This window comes from Rhincodon typus, chromosome 9, assembly GCF_021869965.1.
Source record: "Rhincodon typus isolate 14 chromosome 9, sRhiTyp1.1, whole genome shotgun sequence".
NCBI lineage: Eukaryota > Metazoa > Chordata > Chondrichthyes > Orectolobiformes > Rhincodontidae > Rhincodon > Rhincodon typus.
Window position 1 is genome coordinate 57,587,248 of NC_063340.1, and position 19,891 is coordinate 57,607,138.

Below are 19,891 nucleotides of genomic sequence, written 5' to 3' on the forward strand. Positions count from 1 at the left end.
GTGGCTTAGTAGAAGGTGAATGGGCTAACACTTAAATGAAAGTGAAAGAAAATTAATCTTAAAGAAAATAAAGTGAAAATTTCTATTTTCAGGTAAAATAAAAATGTAAAAATATTTCAACCAGTTTATTCGTAATAAATGATTGAATGATTACATTGTTCATAGGTGTAAACAGCTAGAAAGTAACACCTTATATTTGTATAACATCTCAAAATGCTTGATGTACAAATTAGTTTAAAAACACGTTGGGTGTGCAATAAATGCAACTGCAGTTTTACATATACCAAAGGACATACGGTGAATGACTAGATTTTTTTAAAATTAAAAACTGAAAGAACTGTGGATGCTATAAGTCAGAAACAAAAACAGAAATTGGTGGAAAAGCTCAGCAGGTCTGGCAACATCTGTGGAGAGAAATCAGAGTGAACAGGTTCTGTCCAGGATCCATTTCTTCTCCTTCAAATGTTTCCTTAAAACCTACCTGTGCTGCTGGAATCTGGTTGATATCCAGTCCTCCTCCGAAATGCTTTGAGATATTTTGTCATGCAAAATCATCTTGCAAGTGCATTTTTTTAAAGAAAGAGAGCATGCAGTTCAAAACTAAATTGTTTGGATGAATAGAGCAAAATAAACACAGAAAATACATACATTAAATATTCTGATAAAATATATCATTCCTTTTTAATATATATTAATTGGATGTGATTGTCACTGGCAAGGCCAGCATTTATTGTACATTTTTAATGAACCAACACCACTGTGGGGAAGGATCTCCCAGGATTTGAACCTAACAGCACTAATGAAACAGCAATATCGTTCTAAGGATGATGAGTGATTGGAGGAGAACTTACAAGTTGTGGAGTTCTTGTGCCTCTGTTGTCCATGCCCTTCTAGATTGTAAAGGTACCAAGTTGGAAAGTACTGGTCACTGCGCCTTGATGAGTCGCTACATTGCGTTTCTTTAATGGAACACGCTGCTGCTACTATGTGCTACACCAGATGGAGTGAATAGTGAAGGTGGTGAATGGTATGTCGATCAAGCAGGCTGTTTTGTCATGAATGTTTTTTTTAAATATGCTGATCCAGGCAGGCATGTGAAGAGTATTTCAACACACGCCATACTTGTACCTTGCAGAAGGTGGACAGGATTTAGGAAGTCAGGTGGCGAGAAATTTCAAGAGGCTTCCTCTTGTAGCCACAGTATTTATATTGTTGTCCAGTTATGATTCTGGTTGCTGATGGTGGGACATTCGGCTACTGTGTAATGCTGTTGAATCTAAAAATGGTGATGCTTTGATTGTCTCTTGTTAAAAATGGTCATTGTCTCATGCATGAAGTCATAAATGCAACTTTCCACATGTCAGCCTAAGCCTGAATGTTGTCCTAGTTTTTCTGTAGGTGGACACAGACTGCACCATTAGTGGAGTCGCAAGTAGAATTGAATGCTCTGCAATCTTTAATGACTGTTCCCACTTGTGACTATGTTAAAGGGAGGGTTTTATGAAACAGCCTCAACCCGCTGAGAAAAGAAATTCCTCTCGTCTGAGTCTTAAATTGGTGCCCCTTTATTCTCAGAATCTGCCCTCTGGTCCTAGACTTTCCAGATGTTTTCCCTTAACATTTACCCTGCCAAGCCCTTTAAGAATCCTGTATGTTTCAACAAGAACACTTCTTATTCTTCTAAACTCCAATGAGTAGAGTCCCACCCTGTTTCACCTTTGTTCATAAGACAGTCCTTCCATACCAGGGATCATCTTAGTGGGCCTTCTCTGAACTGCCTCCAATGAAATATCTTTTCTTAAATAAGGGGACCAAAATTGCTCGCAGTACTCCAGATGTGGTCTCGCCAACACCTTGTACAGTAAGACTTCCCTATTCTTGTACTCCAACGCCTCTGAAATAAGGGTGCACAATCCATTAGCTATTGACATTCCATTAATATCAAAGCCCATATACTTTACAGCACTATGTGTTCAGCCACTCCTTGATATCACATGGAGTGAATTACATTGTTTGCAGCCTGGAATCTATGCTGATTATGAACTCAACAAAAGGCTAGGGTGGCTGATCCACTCTGCATTTTCAGTTCAAGGTGAACACATGTTTTAACCTTGCCTTGTGCTGGACTCCCCGTCATTTAGTGTGGGGATGTTTGTGGACCATGCTGCTCTGGTTAGTTCCTAAATTGTTCTTCATTCACAAATGGATGTGGCAAGACTAATCAGCTTTAATCTGATGTCGGCTTCTTAGCTCGGTCTACAGTAGATTGCTACAACTATTTAGTGAGCATGTACTCCTGTGTTGGAGCATCACCAAGTTGAAATATCGTTTATAGATTTGCTTGGGACAGCTTCTGGCATGGTTTCTTACATCCCTGATTGAACTATTGTTGTCCTGGTTTCATGGTGTTGTAAAGTAAGGGACATGCCAGTCCATGAGGTTACAAATTGTGCTTAAATCCTCATAGATGTCAAATTTTGATCTGTTCACAATCTATCCCTTTCAGCTGTATAAAAGATTAGATTAGAAAGTCTTCCCATACTTAAAAAATAAATTGGAGTATCTCTATATTTTCATTGTGGAAACAACGGAATGGTGTGTTGTGGGGGTATTTTTTTTCGGTGATGTACTGAATCAAAGGCCTCCTCAGGTGAAGACAGAAAATCCCATTATCATTATTTCAAAAACAGGAAGTTCTCCCAATATTATAGATGACATTAATTCCTCATCCAAATGATTATGGTCATTCAGCCAACTGTGAAAACTTTCGATGTGCAATTTAGTTTCCTTGTTTCCCTGCAAATCAACATTGACCTCCCTTTAAGATAAATCCATTGGTTATAAAGTGCCTTAGGAAACCCTAAGGATGGATTTACATTAAAGAAAAATCTTCCTTCAGACACAACTTGATTTGGCGAGTGTCTTAAAGCAAATAAGTAATATAGAAACATCCTCGTGTAACATTGCCCAATTTCAGTGGCATATTGTAGTTTCCACAATTTTTATTGTTACATTATGTTGTTCAACTTACCAGGATTACTGGACTTCTGAATCTTAATTTGAAAGAAAGATGGGTCCTATCTTTTTGAAAAACTTTTCTTGTTTTCAATGTGAACTTCAACATAAATGGATTAATGACTTGAAGATAAATGGCTTAATATAGGGTTGGTAGAAAATAAGACATAGTAGTTGAGTTTCAAGATGCAATAACCTCTTTCAACACTATCATATTTGATAATATTTAACAGATCAGGTCAGCTTAGCTTTTAGACTAGCATATCTTAACTCCTTTATTTGCTAGTCAAAGTGCAAGCATAAGGCAAAGGTTGGTTTTATTACTCTACATCTTGTTGTAAATTATAGAATTCACATTAAAATGTGGCTTTTCAACAGTTTTTGAGCCCTTACCAAATTTTTACAATTCTTTAACAACAATATTAACATCTTATTTTGGGAATACAGGTTCACCATTCAATAGCTAATCTGCAACCTATCTCTATTGCTTGGTATCCCTCAATACCTTTTGATTAGCAAGTTTGTACCAATCTTACATTTAACATTAAAGAACTGATCTAGAAACAGCTCCTTCCTGCAAAAGAGCATTCCAACTTTCACCAACATTTGCTTCTAAGAGTATTACCAATTTAGCTCCTGAAGGATTTGTCTTTTTTTTTTCTTTATTCATTCATGGGATGAGGGTGTCGCTGACTAGATCAGCATTTATTGCCTATCCCTAATTACCCAGAGGGCAGTTGAGAGTCAACCACACATTGATGTGGGTCTGGAATCACATGTAGGCCAGACCAGGTAAGGATGGCAGTTTCCTTCCCTAAAGGACATTAGTGAACCAGATGGGTTTTTCCGACAATCGACAATGGATTCATGGTCATCATTAGACTGTTAATTCTAGATATTTATTGAATTCAAATTGTACCATCTGTCATTGCGGGATTCAAAACCGGGTCCCCAGAACATTATCTGGGTCTCTGGATTAACAGTCCAGTGATAATACCACTAGGCCATTGCCTCCCCCAAAGCATTCTAACTCCTAGCCCTAGATTCCCAAACAGGAGACATACTTTTTCCTTATTCGCTCTATTGTTTCCTTTTATTGTCTTGTAGACTTCAATCAAATAACAATATCACCAGCTAAATTGCAGGAAATACAACCCCTGTTTGTAATGTTGATCATACAGTAGCCCTTAAAGTCCAGCTATCATTCAGGTAAATCTATATCCTCCGAAGTTATGATGCCCAGAACTGATCACAGTATTCAAAATGTAGTCTAACCAGGGCATTTTTGAGGACATGAGAAAATAACATTTGATCCAGTGATTAAATTTCTTGAAGCAACTGATGTAACTTGGGTATAATTACTTTCTAAACCATTTTAGTTTTAAAACCTGACTGGAAGGAGGGTTTAAATTGAATTGCTGATATAATTCTAAAGGTTAGTGCTATAATATTTTATTAGTTTTTATTTTACTGTTTGCTTACTAAAGTAAATATATCCTTATCATGATGCTATCTTTCATAAAGGCATTTTCAGGAATGTGGAATATATTTATTTATATGGCCCCCTAAAATTCTAGGACTTTGGAAGAGAGTTTTATTTCCATAAAGTACTGTGCCCCATCAGGCCACATTCTTTTATACTCCTCTACACCTCTCAATGATTGCAATGCCATGGCTAAACTAAAACCTGTTCAAAAGTAATTTATTTGCGGTCAATGTCTGTAAACTGAAAAGTGGTCTGCCACTTTCAGGGATTAACATTCACAGGGATTAAGATTACTCTTTCAGATCATCGTGCTTAGTTCTGAGCATCACAGATCTTGTGTATGAAGAAAATTATTAGTACAATCTTTTAAAGAATTGATTCATAATATAGTTAGTACCAATTTTTGAGAATTCTCCAAATTACTTTCTTTTTCATTGGTCTTCTTCCCTTTCCTAATTATCATTTGACAGGTTTTTGAATATATTTTTGTGTTTGGATAGATTTGTTTAATCTTGACCAGACCAAAATTTTGAACTCAAATAATATATGTTCACCTCATGGAGATCATGGCATTTTAGACACCTCTTACCAGTATGATCGTGATTCTTGCTGAGAAGTTGATGGAATGTGACCTCAAGCCTCAGAATAATGATCTCCTTGTTGAACATGTTTCATATGTAAACTATGTTTGTGCCACATACATTCTAACTTGAATAAAACTCCAGCTTACCGATCTCCTCACTGCTCTTGCTGATCTACGCTAGCTCTCTGTTCTTCAGTGCATTGAATTCAGATTCCTCATCTTCAAGTCAGACCTTAGCCCTGCAATCCTTTTCTGCAATCTCATTCATAACTTTATCCTTTCTCAACCACCAGATTCCTTTCCCTCTGATTTAACATCCTCCACTACAACTGTTGGTGATAGATACTTAAACTGCCTCAATTTGGTGCTTTGAAACAACTTTCTTAAACATGTTTGCCTTTCCTAGACTTTTGAAAGTCCAAAAATTGACGAGCATTTACTATCTCCCCATCTCTCTCTGGTTTCCCATTTATTTCATTGCTACATTTGTAAAGTTACTTGCCATGTTTCCAAAGATTTAAAGTATAATATAAACACAAATGGTAGTTGAACTCCAACACCTTTTGTTTAAAGTAGGATTTATTTTTTTCTAGAGCTCCCTCTCCTTGATCCCTATTGTGTTAAGATTGTAAACAGTGATTTAGGTTATGACTTCTGTTTTAATGTGTGCTTCGAGATACTTCAGTTTGAGAAATTCTTAGTGAGTCATTGCAATAAATTTATTATAATGCATGCAGCTTATCTGACATAAAACGTCCTTTCAAAACCGAAATCATTTAAAAATGCTCATCTTCCAAATATTGAATTATAGCTGTGTTGAGTCGCAGAGAAGTTTTAAACAATAATGTGTACTTTAAATGGCGATTCACAATATAGAAAATTACAGGTGGCCAAGAGCGTTTCTCGTAGGGTGGAATGAATAGTTGGAGGGAGAACCAACCCCAGGCAACTCTTGCATGCCACCTAGCAGTCAGATGGAATGTGCCAATGATTGAGCAGTGGGAACAGGTTACTTGCCCTTAATCTTGGTCAACATTATCATAAGACAGAGGTAGACCTCTGAAATGGAGGGATAAAGTTTTTACAATGAAAACTAAGGCACTCAGCATGAGCTATTAATATGAGGAAGTTTGCAAAATACTCTTCATCCAAGGTGGTGTTAGCTCAGATCACTGCATGGCTGGTTTGTGATGCAGAGTGATGTCAATAGCATAAGTTCAATTCCTGGTCTGACTGAGGTTGCCATGAAGGATTTCCTTCCCAACCTCTCCCCTTGCCTGAGGCATGGTGACCCTTGGGTTAAATCACCATCCGGTGTCTTTTTGTAATGTCATGTCAGCCCAGTGGTCCAGTACCACTACAGCAACTTCACTTTTCGAATTGAGCTGCAGTATTTACCACACATTGTAAACCACTCTGGTGCTCAATTCCAATACTGAACTGAGCTTCCGAGCCTGTGCCTGTTTTCCATTACAAAGACTGAGCACTTTCAAATCCAGTGAATAACTCATTTCCATCTATAGCTCAAGCTATCTGATTCCTCATTTATTGCCCTTGTAACTGCTAGAAATGTTTAATCTGATGTTCTCTGAACTGCCGCCCTCTATTAACTTCAACTCATCCAAAAATTGATGTATGTATCTTGCCCCACAATATGTTCCAGTCTCCGAATTCTTCAAATTTAAGATTCTTAATCTTCTGTTTAAATCACTTAATGACTATGTCTCTCCCTTATTTATAACTGCTTCCACCATGGCAACCTTCTCAGAGGCTTGCGTTGCCTTAACCATGGCCTCTCTGTACTTCAGACTACTTTTGTCCTGGTATTGGCTACTGTGTCTTTAGCTATCTCTCCCACTCTGCACCTCATTTTCAAGTTCTAAGACCCTTAGAAATGCATTGTTTGGCAAATCTGTAATCGGTTCTCCTAATATGTCCTCCTTTTGCTGTACGTTAATTTCTAACAACTGCATCAGGATGTTCCTCTACACAAGTTCATTTTGTTGGAAGAAATGGGCAAACAAATCTGTGAAGTGAAACCTGAAAAAGTAGTGTTTTGATTATTTGTGAGAAACAAATCCATTTTGCGTTTGTTTATTCACACAATGAAATTTTTAGATTGAGGTTTTTTTTCATAAATGTGAATGAATATGTTTTGTGAATCTTTTGTTTAATGATTTCCCTTCTTATCCTAGATGTCAATAATGTTGCAGATGTGTACCTGGAGGGGAAGGATCAACTGGGTGGTTGGTTTCAATCCTCACTGCTCACCAGTGTAGCAGCTGAGAAACAGATTCCATATCGGTTAGTACTGTATTAATCAAATTAACTGGGCTATTAGCTTGTACATTTAATATTGTATCATTTCCTCCTGTGAACATAGTACACATAGAGCACATTGAACTTTGAAATTAATTCAGTAAATTTGTATATATTATATTAAACCTAAATAAAGGATCACATTGTTATTTCTTCCCTTTGTATTAGTCTATATAAATCCTTCCCACTTATACTTATGATAATACCTGCTGTCAAAGTGGCTATGAGGACCTTTAATTTTCAGAGCGACGGCTATGAAAAGGGAATGTGACTTGCCGTCTTCTGACAATGTTATGCTTCAAAAGTACTGTCAGAGTGAAGTATGACTCAGTCTTTACAGAATCATATAGCACAGAAACAGACGCTTTGGACAACTTGTCCATACCAACCAGGTTTCCTAAACTGAGCTAGTCTCATTTGCCTGTATTTGGCCCATATCCCTCCAAACCTGTCTAAATGTCTTTTAAATGTCATAATTGTACTTGCCTCAACTACTTCATTTGCCAACTGGTTCCATGTATATATCACCCTCTGTGTGAAAAAGTTGTCCCTTAGGTCCCTTTTAAATCTTTTCTCCTCACCTTAAACCTATACCGTCTAGTTTTGAACTCTCCTATCTTGAGGAAAAGACTTTGGCTACTCACCTTATCTTTGCCTGTCATGATTTTATAAGCCTCTACAAGGTCGACCCTCAGCCTCTGACTCTCCGGGGAAGAAATCCCAACCTATCCAGCCTCTCCTTATAATTCAAATCGTCCAGTCTCAGTAATGTCCATGTAAATCATCTTTGCACCCTTTCCTGTTTAATAACATCCTTCCTACTGCACGGCAACCAAAATTATACACAGTGCTCCAAATGTGGCCTTACCAATGTCTTGTACAGCCATAACATGGTGTTCCAACTCTGGTACTCCGTGTTCTGAGCAATCAAGGCAATCAAACCAAATGCCTTCAACCTGTCTACCTGTGACACCACTTTCAAGGAACTATGTACCTGTGCTCCAGGGTCTCTCAGTTCGACACTACTCACCAGGGCCCTACCATTTAACTGTGTAAATCCTGCCCTGTCTTGTCTTACCAAAATGCAACACTTCGCTTTCATCTACATTGAACTCCATCTGCTAATCCTTGACCCACTGGCCCAGTTGATCAAGATTCCCCTGTACTCTTAGATAACCTCCTTCACTGTCCACAAAACCATCAGTCTTAGTATTATCCGCAAACTAACTAACCATGCTTCCTATATTCTCATTTAAATAATTTACATAAATGACGAACAACAGTGCAGCCCGTTCAGATCCTTGCGGCACACAACTGGTCACAGGCCTCCAGTCTGAACCCTCTACCGCCATCATCTCTCGTACTGTCAAGCCAATTTTGTATCCAATTGGCTAGCTGTCCCTGGATTCCATGCGATCTAACCTTACTAACCAGTCTACTATGCAGAGTATTGCTGATGACCTTACTAAAGTCCACGTAGACAATGTCTACCACACTACCCTTATCTATCATCTTGGCCACATCTTCAAAAAACTCAAATCAAGTTTGAGAGACATGATTTCCCAAACACACAGCCATGTAGACTATCCCTAATCAGTCCTTGCCTTTCCAAATGCATGTAGATCCTGTCTGTCAGAATCCCTTACAACAACTTGCCACCAGTGAGGTCAGGCTCACCGGTCTGAAGTTCCCTGGCTTATACTTGCGGTCTTTCTTAAACAATGGCACAGCATTAGCCACCCTCTAGTCTACTGGCACCTCACCTGTGGCTGTCAGTGAAACAAATATCTGTGCTAGGGGTCCTGCAATTTCCTCCCTAACTTCCCACAATATCCTGGAATAGACTTGATCAGGTCCCAGGGATTCATCTACCTTTTTGTGCTTTTAAGATCTCCAGAACACCACTTATGTAATGTGGGTTCTTTTTGAGACATCATGATTTACTTCCCCAAGTTCCCTAGTTTCCATGCCTTTCTCCACTGTAAATATTGACATGAAATATTTGTTTAGGATCTCATCCATTTCCTGTGGTTCCATATGTAAATGACCTCATTGACCTTAAAGGGTCCTATTGTCTCCCTATTACTCTTTGCCCTGAATATGCTTTTAGAATCTTTTTGGATTCTCCTTAACCTTATCTGTCAAAGCTATCTCATGTCCCCTTTTTGTCCTCTTGATTTCCTTCTTAAGTGTACTCGTACACCTCCTATACTCCTCAAGAGATTCACTTGATCCCACCTGTCTGTACCTGACATATGCCTCCTTTTTCTTCATCAGAGCGTCAATATCTCTAGTCATCCAGTATTCTGTACTCCTGCCAGCCTTGCCCTTCACACTAACATGCTGTCCCTGAACTCTCATTGTCTCACTTTTCAAAGCCTCCCACTTGCCTTTATGTCCCTTTACCTGGGAACAGCCTCCCCCAGTCAACTTTTCAAAGTTCCTGTCAAATACAATGAAAATTGGCCTTGCCCAATTTAGAAATTTAACTTGTACATCAGGCCTATCCTTTTCCATAACTATTTTAAAATTAATCGAATTATGGTCAGTGGTCCCAAAGTGCTCCCCCACTAGCACCTCAGTCACTTGCCCTGCCTTATTTCACAAGAGTGTGTTGAGATTTGCCCCTTCTCTAGTAGGACCATCTAATATTGATTGAGAAAGTTTCTTGAACACACTTAAATTCCTCCCCATCCATGCCCTTCATACTATGGCAGTCCCAGTCTGTGTTTGGCAAGTTAAAATTCTCTGCTGTTTTACAACCCCATTATCCTTACAGCTACCTGCAATCTCCCTCATATTTGCTCTTCAATTTTCCACTGACTATTTGGGGCCTATAGTAAAATCCATCAAAGTGATCACCCACTTCTTGTTTTCCAGTTCCACCCATGAAGCTTTACTGGACGATCCCCCAGGAATATTGTCTCTAAGTACTGTTGTGATTTTTTTTCCCCCTAATCAAAAACGCCATTCCCCCTCCTGTCCTTCCCATAGCATCTAGACCCCAGAACATGGAGCTGTAAGTCCTGTCCCCTCTCAGCCATGTTTCTGTTATAGTTATGATATCCCAGTCCCATATTCCCATCCATGACCTGAGTTCATGTACCTTATCTGTCAGGCCTCTCACATCGTAAAAATGCATTTTAATTCATCAGTCTTCCCTCATTCTCTGCCATATTCTTGCCTGCCTTATCTAATTAGCTTGCTGTCTTTAACTTCTTTACTGGCTTCAACCTTCTCTTTTGTCTTACTACAGCTCAGCCTCTTGGCTGAGAGGCAAGAAACAGGGTGATCGTAGAGGGAATGTCTTTGTGATTGAAAATCTTTTTCCTATATCAACATCTTGGGGTTACCATTGACGAGAAACTGAATTGGACTTGCAATACAAATGAAGTGACTACAAGAGTGGAATCTGCGTGATCTTGTCTCTCCTTGGAAAATCCGATTGCAATGGTCTTTTCAAACTGTACATGAAATGTATAAAGGAATGGTTGGAATCGTCCCAGCTCAGGAGGTCACTTGGCCTGTTGTGTCCCTGGCAAATCTCTGCAACTTATCTTGTCCATTCCTTGGCCTTTTCCATAGCTGACAAATTTTTGCCTCTTCAGAAAATTATCTGATATCTTTTTGAATACCACAATTGAAGCTGCCATCACCATAATCTCTGGCAATATATTGTACATTCTAAACATTCACTGCATTTGCAAAAGTTCTCCCTCACGTGACCTTTTAGCTCTTTTCCCTTTGCCTTGAATCTGACCTCCTCCAATTTATGATTCTTCCACCAATGGAAATAGTTACTCTCTATCTACTCTGTCTATGGATCTATGATTTTAAATACTTCTATCAAATCTCCTTTCAACCTTATTTAAGGAAAACAGCTTTAGCTTCTCCAATCTATCCATGCAACTGAAAATTTGTATTCTTGGATCCATTCTTGTAGATCTTTTCTGAACCCTCTGTCCTGCCTTCACTTCCTTCCTAAAGTGTGGTGCCCAAAATTGAACATAGTAATCCAGTTGAGACTGAACCGGTGTTATATAAAGGATCACTTCAACTTGCATGTGTTTGTACTCTCTGACTCTGTTTATAAAACCTTGGATTCCAATCTTTTACTAACTGCTTACCCAACTTGCACTGCCACTCTTAATGATTTGTTTGTATATAATCTCATTCTGTTGCTCCTGTATTCCCTATAGAGTTGTATTCTTTGTCTTGCGTTGCCCCTCCTCCTTCTACTTCCAAAAGTGTATCACTTCACACTTTTTCGGCTTTATATAGCATCTACCATGTGTCTACTTTTTCCATCAGGCTCACTGTGTCCTCTTGAAGTCTATTCCTTGCCTTCTCACAGTTCCCAATATAAAAGTTTTGTAGTTTTCATACAGTTTGAAAATGAGCCCTGCATGCTCAATTCTAGGTCATCTTATAAGGAATATTTAAGTATGTGGGGCCTATACTCAATTCAATTTTAAAAAAATGAACGATGATCTTATTGAATGTAGGAAGATTCTGAGGAAGTTTAACAGGGTAGAGGGTTAAGAGAATGTTTTCCTTCATGGGGACTAGAACTACAAGGATGTTTCAGAATAAGAGTTCTCCCATTTAAAATGGAGACATGGAAGAATTTCTTCTCTGAGAGATGTTAATCTTTGGAATTCTGTCCAAAGTGAGCAGTGGAGACTGGTTCATTGAATATATTCAGGTTGAGTTATACAGGTTATTGTTCTACAAGGGAGTCCAAGGTTATGGTGGGCAGGCTGGAAATTGGTGGTAAGGCCATAATCTGATTAGCCTATCCTGTTCCTAATTTTTATATTTTCATGTTTTGTTCTTTTGCGTTGTACTTTAAGGTTTAGGTTGTGTATGATTATAGTCTGTGTAGTGCTTCCCTGCTGACACTTGATCCACATGACCCAGATCATTCCCAGAATGAGATCCAGCAATGCCTTCTTCTGCATTGGTTTGAAACGTATTGTTTGAGAAAATTCTCCTTAACATATTTCAGAAATTATTCCCTTTCTCTGTCTTGACACTGTTACTTTCATTGTCTATATTAGAATAATTCAGGCCTCTAATAAAATTGCTTTATAGTTTTTATGCTGTCTGTAATTTCCTTGCAGATTTGATCCTCCATACCTTTTCCAATTCATGGTGATGTATAGAATACACCCAGTATTGTGATTGTAACTCTATTGTTTCTTAGCTCTAGTCCAAATGCTTTCTGCTCCTGATTTCTCTAGAGCACGCTCTCTCTCCTGACTTATTTCCTGACCTATTTTTCCTGAAAGCTTGTGTCCAGGAATATTTAGAATTCAGTCCTGCTCTTTTAAAGTCAGATCTCTGTTATTGCCATAACATCATATTTCCATTTGATTGTCTGCAGCTACAGCTCAGCAACTATTTATCTCACACTGTGCATTCATTTACATACACAGTAAATCTAATTTGCATTTTATTGCATTCTCTTCTAATCTGATGCTATTTGATGTCATTGTAATTTTTACTCTTAATACTGTCTTCAATCTTTATATACCTTTTTTTCCCTTTCTAATGTTACCTCCTAGTGGTGTTCATGCCCCTGCTATGTTGGTTCAAACTTTAGGAGGATAATTTTACAAATTCACCCTGATAAGAATACTAGCCTATCAGGAATGTATGATCTGAATTTGGCTATAACCTGTTTTCTGATGATTTGGATAGACATTACAAGGAGGGATGCCTTGCTGTAAGTCTCTGAAGATATGGCTCACATAGATTTTAGTAAGGCTTTTGACAACGTCCCTCATGACAGATTAGTCAAGAAAGTAAGAGCCAAAGGATCCAAAACAAAATGGCATATTGAATCTAAAATTGGCTGAGAGGCAAGAAACAGGGTGATCGTAGAGGGAATGTCTTTGTGATTGAAAATCTTTTTCCTATATCAACATCTTGGGGTTACCATTGACGAGAAACTGAATTGGACTTGCAATACAAATGAAGTGACTACAAGACACAGTAAGAGGCTAGGAATACGGCAGTGAGGATGGGCAGTTCAAAACTAGGGGACATAGTTTTAAGGCAAGAAGAGAAAGATTTAAAAAGGACACAAGGGGTAACTTTTTTTAAACAGTGGTTCATGTGTGGAATGAACGGCCAGAGAAAGAGGTAAATGCGGGTACAGTTACAAAAAGACATTTGGATAAGTCATGAGTAGGAAAGTTTTGGAGGGATATGGGCCAAGCACAGGCTGGTGAGACTGGTTTAGTTTGGGAACATGGTCGTCGTGGACTAGTTGGACCGAAGGATTTGTTTCCATGTTTGACTCTATGACCTCCTGACGTCCCAGAGCCTGCCTACCATCTACAAGGCAAATGAGGAGTGTTATGGAATAATCTCCATTTACCTGATGAGTTCATCTCCAGCAACACTGAAGAATCTTGGCACCATCCAGGACAAAGAAGGCTGTTTGATTTGCACCACATCACAAATGTCCACTCCCTCTACCATTGACGCTCGGTAGCAGCAGTGTGTACTCTCTACAAAACACAGTGCAAAAATTTGGCAAAGATCCTTCGACAGCAGTTTTCCAAACACACAACCACTTCCACCTAGAAAGACAACGGCAGCAGATACATGGCAATGCTACCATCTGCAAATTCCCCTCTAAGTCATTCACCATCCTGACTTGGAAATATATCACCACCATTCCCTCACTGTCCTTGGGTCAAAATCCTGGAATTCCCTTCCTAACAGCAGTGTTTCCACCTACAATGCATGGACTTCAGCGGTTCAAGACGGCAGCCCACCAGCTCCACCTCAAATGGAACTAGGGTTGGACTATGAATGCTGATCCAGACATCGAAGCCCATGTTCCATGATATAAATGATGAATGAAACCCTCCCCAACAGCATGAGTAAATCATTAAGAAGTGGAACGGAAGTTATTATGTAATTTAACAAAAGTGTCTGTCTAAATTATTTGTTTTAAGAGTATTTCTAAAAGTTTAAATACATATGTTTATAAATTTACTACCTTCAAAACAGTTTAATTAGTAGTTTCTGGTTTGAAGCATTTGCATGGAAAATCCTGCCTTCAAAATGTACAAAATTGCAGAGTACTAAAGCATTTTTAGTGGAGGACAGGTTTTTGGTTAATAAGCTTTGAATATTTTATCCTCAGCAAATTGGTGGTCCATGGATTCACACTCAATGAAAGTGGTGAAAAAATGTCCAAATCCTTTGGAAATGTGGTAGATCCAGATGTTGTTATTAATGGAGGAGTGGTAAGTCATTATTTTGTTTCACCTCTCACAACAAAAAAAAACTTTTAATATAAAATTAGTTTTTCAAGATTAAGTAAGTTATTCAACAGTTGTGAACTTAGTAAGTGATCAAAAAACACTTCATTCATCAAGGCACTATATTTTCAAGGAATGCCACTGTGAAAGTAGGGTAAGATGGGCTACCTTCAAGGATATGGACCTTGTGTGGGTAGTGATGTATTTTTGATGGTACAAAAACAATGGACCAAAGGGCCTCTTTTGTACTGTATGATGCTATGATTCCATCTATGAAGGTTTCTTGCCATAAGTTTTTTTTTAAATTCATTCGCGGGATTGCGGCATCACTGGTCATGCCAGCATTTATTGCCCATCCCTAATTGCTCAGACGGCAGTTGAGAGTCACTACATTGCTATGGGTCTGGAGTCCTATATAGACCAGACCAGGTAAGGATGGCAGTTTCCTTCCCCAAAAGACATCGGTAAACCAGGTGCGTTTTTTCAACAATGGATTCATGATAATCATTAGACTCTTAATCCCAGATTTTTATTGGATTCAAATGCCACCAACTCCCGTGGCGGGATTTGAACCCAGGTTCCCAGAATGTGCTTGGGCCTCTGGATTAACAGTCCAGCAATAATATCACTAGGCCATCGCCTCCCCTGAGTAATTGGTTAGTAAGGGCGGTTAGTATATCAGCAGTTAAATGCATGAAGTGGCTCATTGTGATATGTGGTTACTTAAAAAGGATTAGGTCATTTTAAGGCTGCTGTGCTGTTCAATGAGATCATGGGCATACCACGTATATGCCTCAGATCCCTTAATATCGTTGGTGAACAAAATCTATCCATCTCGGAATCAACAATTGATAGAGCACCATTTCCTCTTGTGGAAGAGATTTTCAAGCATTTATAGTCCTTTGTGTGTAGAGTATTTTCTAATTTCACTGCTGAAAAGTCAAGCTCTAATTCTCCCTAAAAATTCCCCCGAGTCCTAGAATCCCTAAGTAGTTTGTTTGTGTTTAGCGGAGCTGTTCCCTTAATATCTTGAAATCATTGATCAAAGCCACCTTTCAACTTGTTAGTGTAACAAAACCAGAAAATGCTGGAGAAACTCAGCAGTTCTGGCAGCATCTGTGGAGAGAAGACAGAAGTAATGTTTCAAGCCCAGTGACCCTTCTTCAGAACTATCGAAAGTGTTCTGTTGAAGGGTCACTGGACTCAAACCCTTAACTGGGTTTTCTCTTCTCAGATGTTGCCAGACCTGCTGAATTTCTCCAGCATTTTCTGGTTTTGTTTCAGATTTCTAGCATCTGCAGTTCTTTGTTCTTTTTCTCAGTTAATACTCATTTTGTAGTTTAACCCTTCGAGTCCAGTTATCATTCTGCTAAATGTGTGTTGAAATTCCAAAGACATATTCCATTTTTAAGGTGCTGTGCCCAAAACTACTGCTTGTACTTTAAGTCCTCTTGATATAAGACCATAAGATATAGGAGCAGAATTAGGCCATTCAGCCCACCAAGTCTGCTCCAGCATTCAATCATGGCTGATATGTTTCTCAACCTGATCCCCTTACTAATCAAGAAAGCCAAGCATTCCATATTCCTTTTTGATTATTGTCTCCTCAGGACATATTAATGAACTTTGTATATGGACTTTCAAGTCTCTTTGGACCTTGACTGTTACTAAATTTTCATGTATCTTGTTATAATCTTTTCAAGCTGAATGAGCAGCCTCACATTTATAAGAGTCATAGCCGTAGTTTGGCCATTCACTTAATTTGTTAATATCCCATGTATTTCCTCACTGCTTGCAGTTACAGGGCTGTCTATCTTTGTTTCATCAACGAACTTGGGACTTGTGGCTTTTGTTGTAAGAAATGCCTGCAGCTGGCAATTTGTTGTATGAAAGAACTTTGCCAAATGCTCACCTTATAAGATGTTTTAAGATCTTAGGTGAAAAGCTGCCACCACTCACCCCTTGTAGTACAGTCCGTGGCTTACTAATACTTAGTGGTGAAGGATGACTATGTGCAAGCCATGGCAGAAAAGGCACCTTCTTGAGTAAGAAGAAAGGTTTCACTTTTCACATACAATAGTGACAAAGCAAGTTAATATAGAGTCAGACGACCAGGTAAGAACATTATCTCCAACACAATAGTCACTAGGTCTAAGCTATATGATTAACAGACCGAGCTCCACTCAGAGGTAGAAATGTGTGCTCTGGTAGGCCGAGCCTCACAAGCTAACAGTAACCCCTTCATGGCAATCACCTTGTCTCACAGCTTTTATCTCCTCATTTGAGTTATTAATAGGGTGAATAGTTTTGACCCTTGCACAGATTTTATGGGACACCACGAGTCACCACCTGCCAATTAAAATATCAACCCATTATCCCTATAGTATTCTGCCACTCAGCAAATTTCCTAACTAAGTGATTAATTTTTCTTCTAAGTATCTCTTATGAAGGACTTCATCACATGCTCCTGCAAGTCCAAAAAAATCATGTCCATGGTCATTCCCCTGTACACCACTGCAGTTTCTTGAACAAATTCAGATCTGTAAATTCTTTACCTTTGCCAATTCATTTGTGGGTTTTGCAATATTTCACATACCTGTTTGGTGGTACTGAATTTATTTCATGTCAGGTCACTCAGTCCCACAATTCACCACACTCTTGAATGTAGAATTGAATGCCAGAGGAGTGGTTCACAGTTTTATTTTTGACATCGAGGGAGCAGCTAAGTATATCTATGAGGAATCCAGGAAAATCAAGGGTGGATAAAGTCATTGGGTTAAACTTTCCAGTGGCTAGGATTATGTAGAGGAATGTGGCAGATTAGCAATGTTTACCATGAATGTGATGCTATATTAATTGATTAGATAAATGCTGAGATTTATTGCTAAGTGAGGCAGTAGCTTCTGTATATGGTAAGAAGTAGGAAGTAATTAAGAAAAGGTGAAATATTGATCAATCTTTGTATAAGCATTTTAAATGCATGCACCACATAAGTTGATAGCAATTTTATCTCTTAGTAGTGTGATAAGGATACTAAGAGATACTAAGATACTATTTTTCAACTTTTTTCTGCATACTTTCTACATATTCTTTAAATATCAATAATTATCCAAAACAATGTGTTATGTTTTGGCTAATTTTAAATATTCTATTTTGGATAATATTCAATAAATATTCACTTGGAGGTTGATATTCCTCAATGCACTTTGTCTTGTAATCTCAAGTAAAGAAGATTCTTAATCCTTGAAGCTCTTTATAAGTGAATGGAAAATTAGTTGATTAATATGCGTTTGATTGTCCTCAACAGCCTTAAATTTTTGTTTGGTACATAACATGAGAGAGAAATTTCTTTTCATCCAGCAATCAAGTTCACACAAATTGTGCGTTGAAGATTATAGACAGATAATCAACAAAATTACACATTTCATATGTTTTTACTTATGTTGTAAAATATTGACTGCAGTTGGTTGTGTTGTATAGGATCCAAACCAAGACCCACCCTATGGTGCCGATGTTCTTCGCTGGTGGGCAGCAGAATCAAATGTTTTCACGGAGATTTTAATTGGACAAAATGTACTGCAAGCAGCAAGAGATGATATTTTTAAGGTCAGACCTAAGAAAAGATGAACTCTGAAGTTCTTGTTTTGCTAAAACTAAGTTTTTTTTTTTCCTGTTAGCAATAAGATGTACATAACCCCTCAGATTTCAGATGTTTTATTATTACTTTTATGACTTGAATTTATATAGCAGCCTTTCTGTTCATTTGAAATGCCATGTGTTAGTCTCAGTTGAGGTTGAATGATGGACCATGTTGATGAAGGACCGTACAGGAAATCTGGTGAATTTGCACGAGAGTGGTACTGCACATTAGAGCATTGGGATGCAGGTTTTATCTTCATTGTGTTTGGTTTTCAATCCAGGCTACATTGCATGGGTGGATGTTGGGCAGGGAGCCATGACACATCCTGCAGTTGGCAGTAGAAGTTGAATAAATCAGTTTTCACCAAAGTTGCTGTTGTGCATCTTCTGGTCTGGCAGCCAATTCAATTGAAGACTAACTGAGCTCTGAAAGCCGGCAGCATCAAAAGGAATGGGAACTTCAAGCCACTGAACAACCCACCACTGCTGCTCACGGTCTGCTTTCAATAACATGAAAGGACATGGAACGTCTCCTGCGAAACAGCTCGAGTCCCACCCTGGAAACAGTAATGTTTCCATGAACGAGCAGATCTTCACACTGGCTGCAATTGCTCTGGGCAGTTCCTGACCCCTCTTATTGAGGCTGGTTTTCAGAAAGACCTGAAGACATGAAATGCTTTTGTTGTCTTAGCCTATGCTGGTGACACTGTGTGGCACTGAGGCAGGCTGCTGAATTGCTCCAATTCATTTGCTGCGTGAAAACCTGACAACTAATCAACTCCATGATCAGCAACCAAGCAATTCCTTTTGTAGCTTGCAGACCGGTTCAGCTGTCGTGTATTATCAACAACAGACTCTTCTGGGATCATGCCTCATACTAGTTCTCTTCAATATATATAATCAGTGACTGCCCTCCAAAAAAGGTTGCAGCTCTTTGCAGATGCTAACAATTCACTCTTGCTTTCCGAGCTAAATGCAACAGAATATTGAAGAAATGCTCATTGAAGATCTAGAGTCTGTGGAAGCCCACTTCAGACAAAAGGAGACTTCAACTAAATCCTGCCAAGATTGTAATTTCAGCCTTCCACCTGAACAACTCAGAAGCCAGTTCTGTAGCTGGCCACTTGTCTATCAAACACCACAATTTCTTTGCACCACTGTCTGGCAATTTTAGAGTTTTTAAAGTTTTAGAGTCATACAGCATAGAAACAGGCCCTTTGGCCTACCATGTCTATGCCGACCAACAAATAGCAAACTACACTAATCCCATTTACCTACACTTGGTCTCTAGCCTACTGTGCCCTGGTATTTTAAGTACTCATCCGGATGCTTCTAAACATTTCGAGAGTACCTGACTCCACCATCTTCTCAGGCAGCACATTCCAAATTTCTAACACCCATCTAAGAGAAAATATTTTAACCCCCAGATCTCCTCTAAACTACCTGCTCCTCACCTTAAACTTATGCCAGTTGGTCCTTATACATGTCTGCATGGGAAAAGATACTCACGGTCTACTGTCTGTGCCTCAGTTTTGTATACCTCAATCTGATCCTCCTTCAGCCTCCTCT

At 38.8% G+C, this 19,891-nt stretch overlaps 1 protein-coding gene across 1 annotated transcript in view; it reads left to right on the plus strand.

Moving 5' to 3' along the window:
* The window catches only part of LOC125484070 (isoleucine--tRNA ligase, mitochondrial-like), a 54,695-nt gene that overhangs the window by 21,360 nt on the left and 13,444 nt on the right, over window positions 1-19,891 (plus strand). Inside the window, exons 3-5 of the mRNA XM_048601331.1 lie at window positions 7,280-7,388; window positions 14,566-14,668; window positions 18,164-18,289. Coding sequence (XP_048457288.1) covers window positions 7,280-7,388; window positions 14,566-14,668; window positions 18,164-18,289 — 338 coding nt within the window. The remainder of the gene's footprint in view (window positions 1-7,279; window positions 7,389-14,565; window positions 14,669-18,163; window positions 18,290-19,891) is intronic.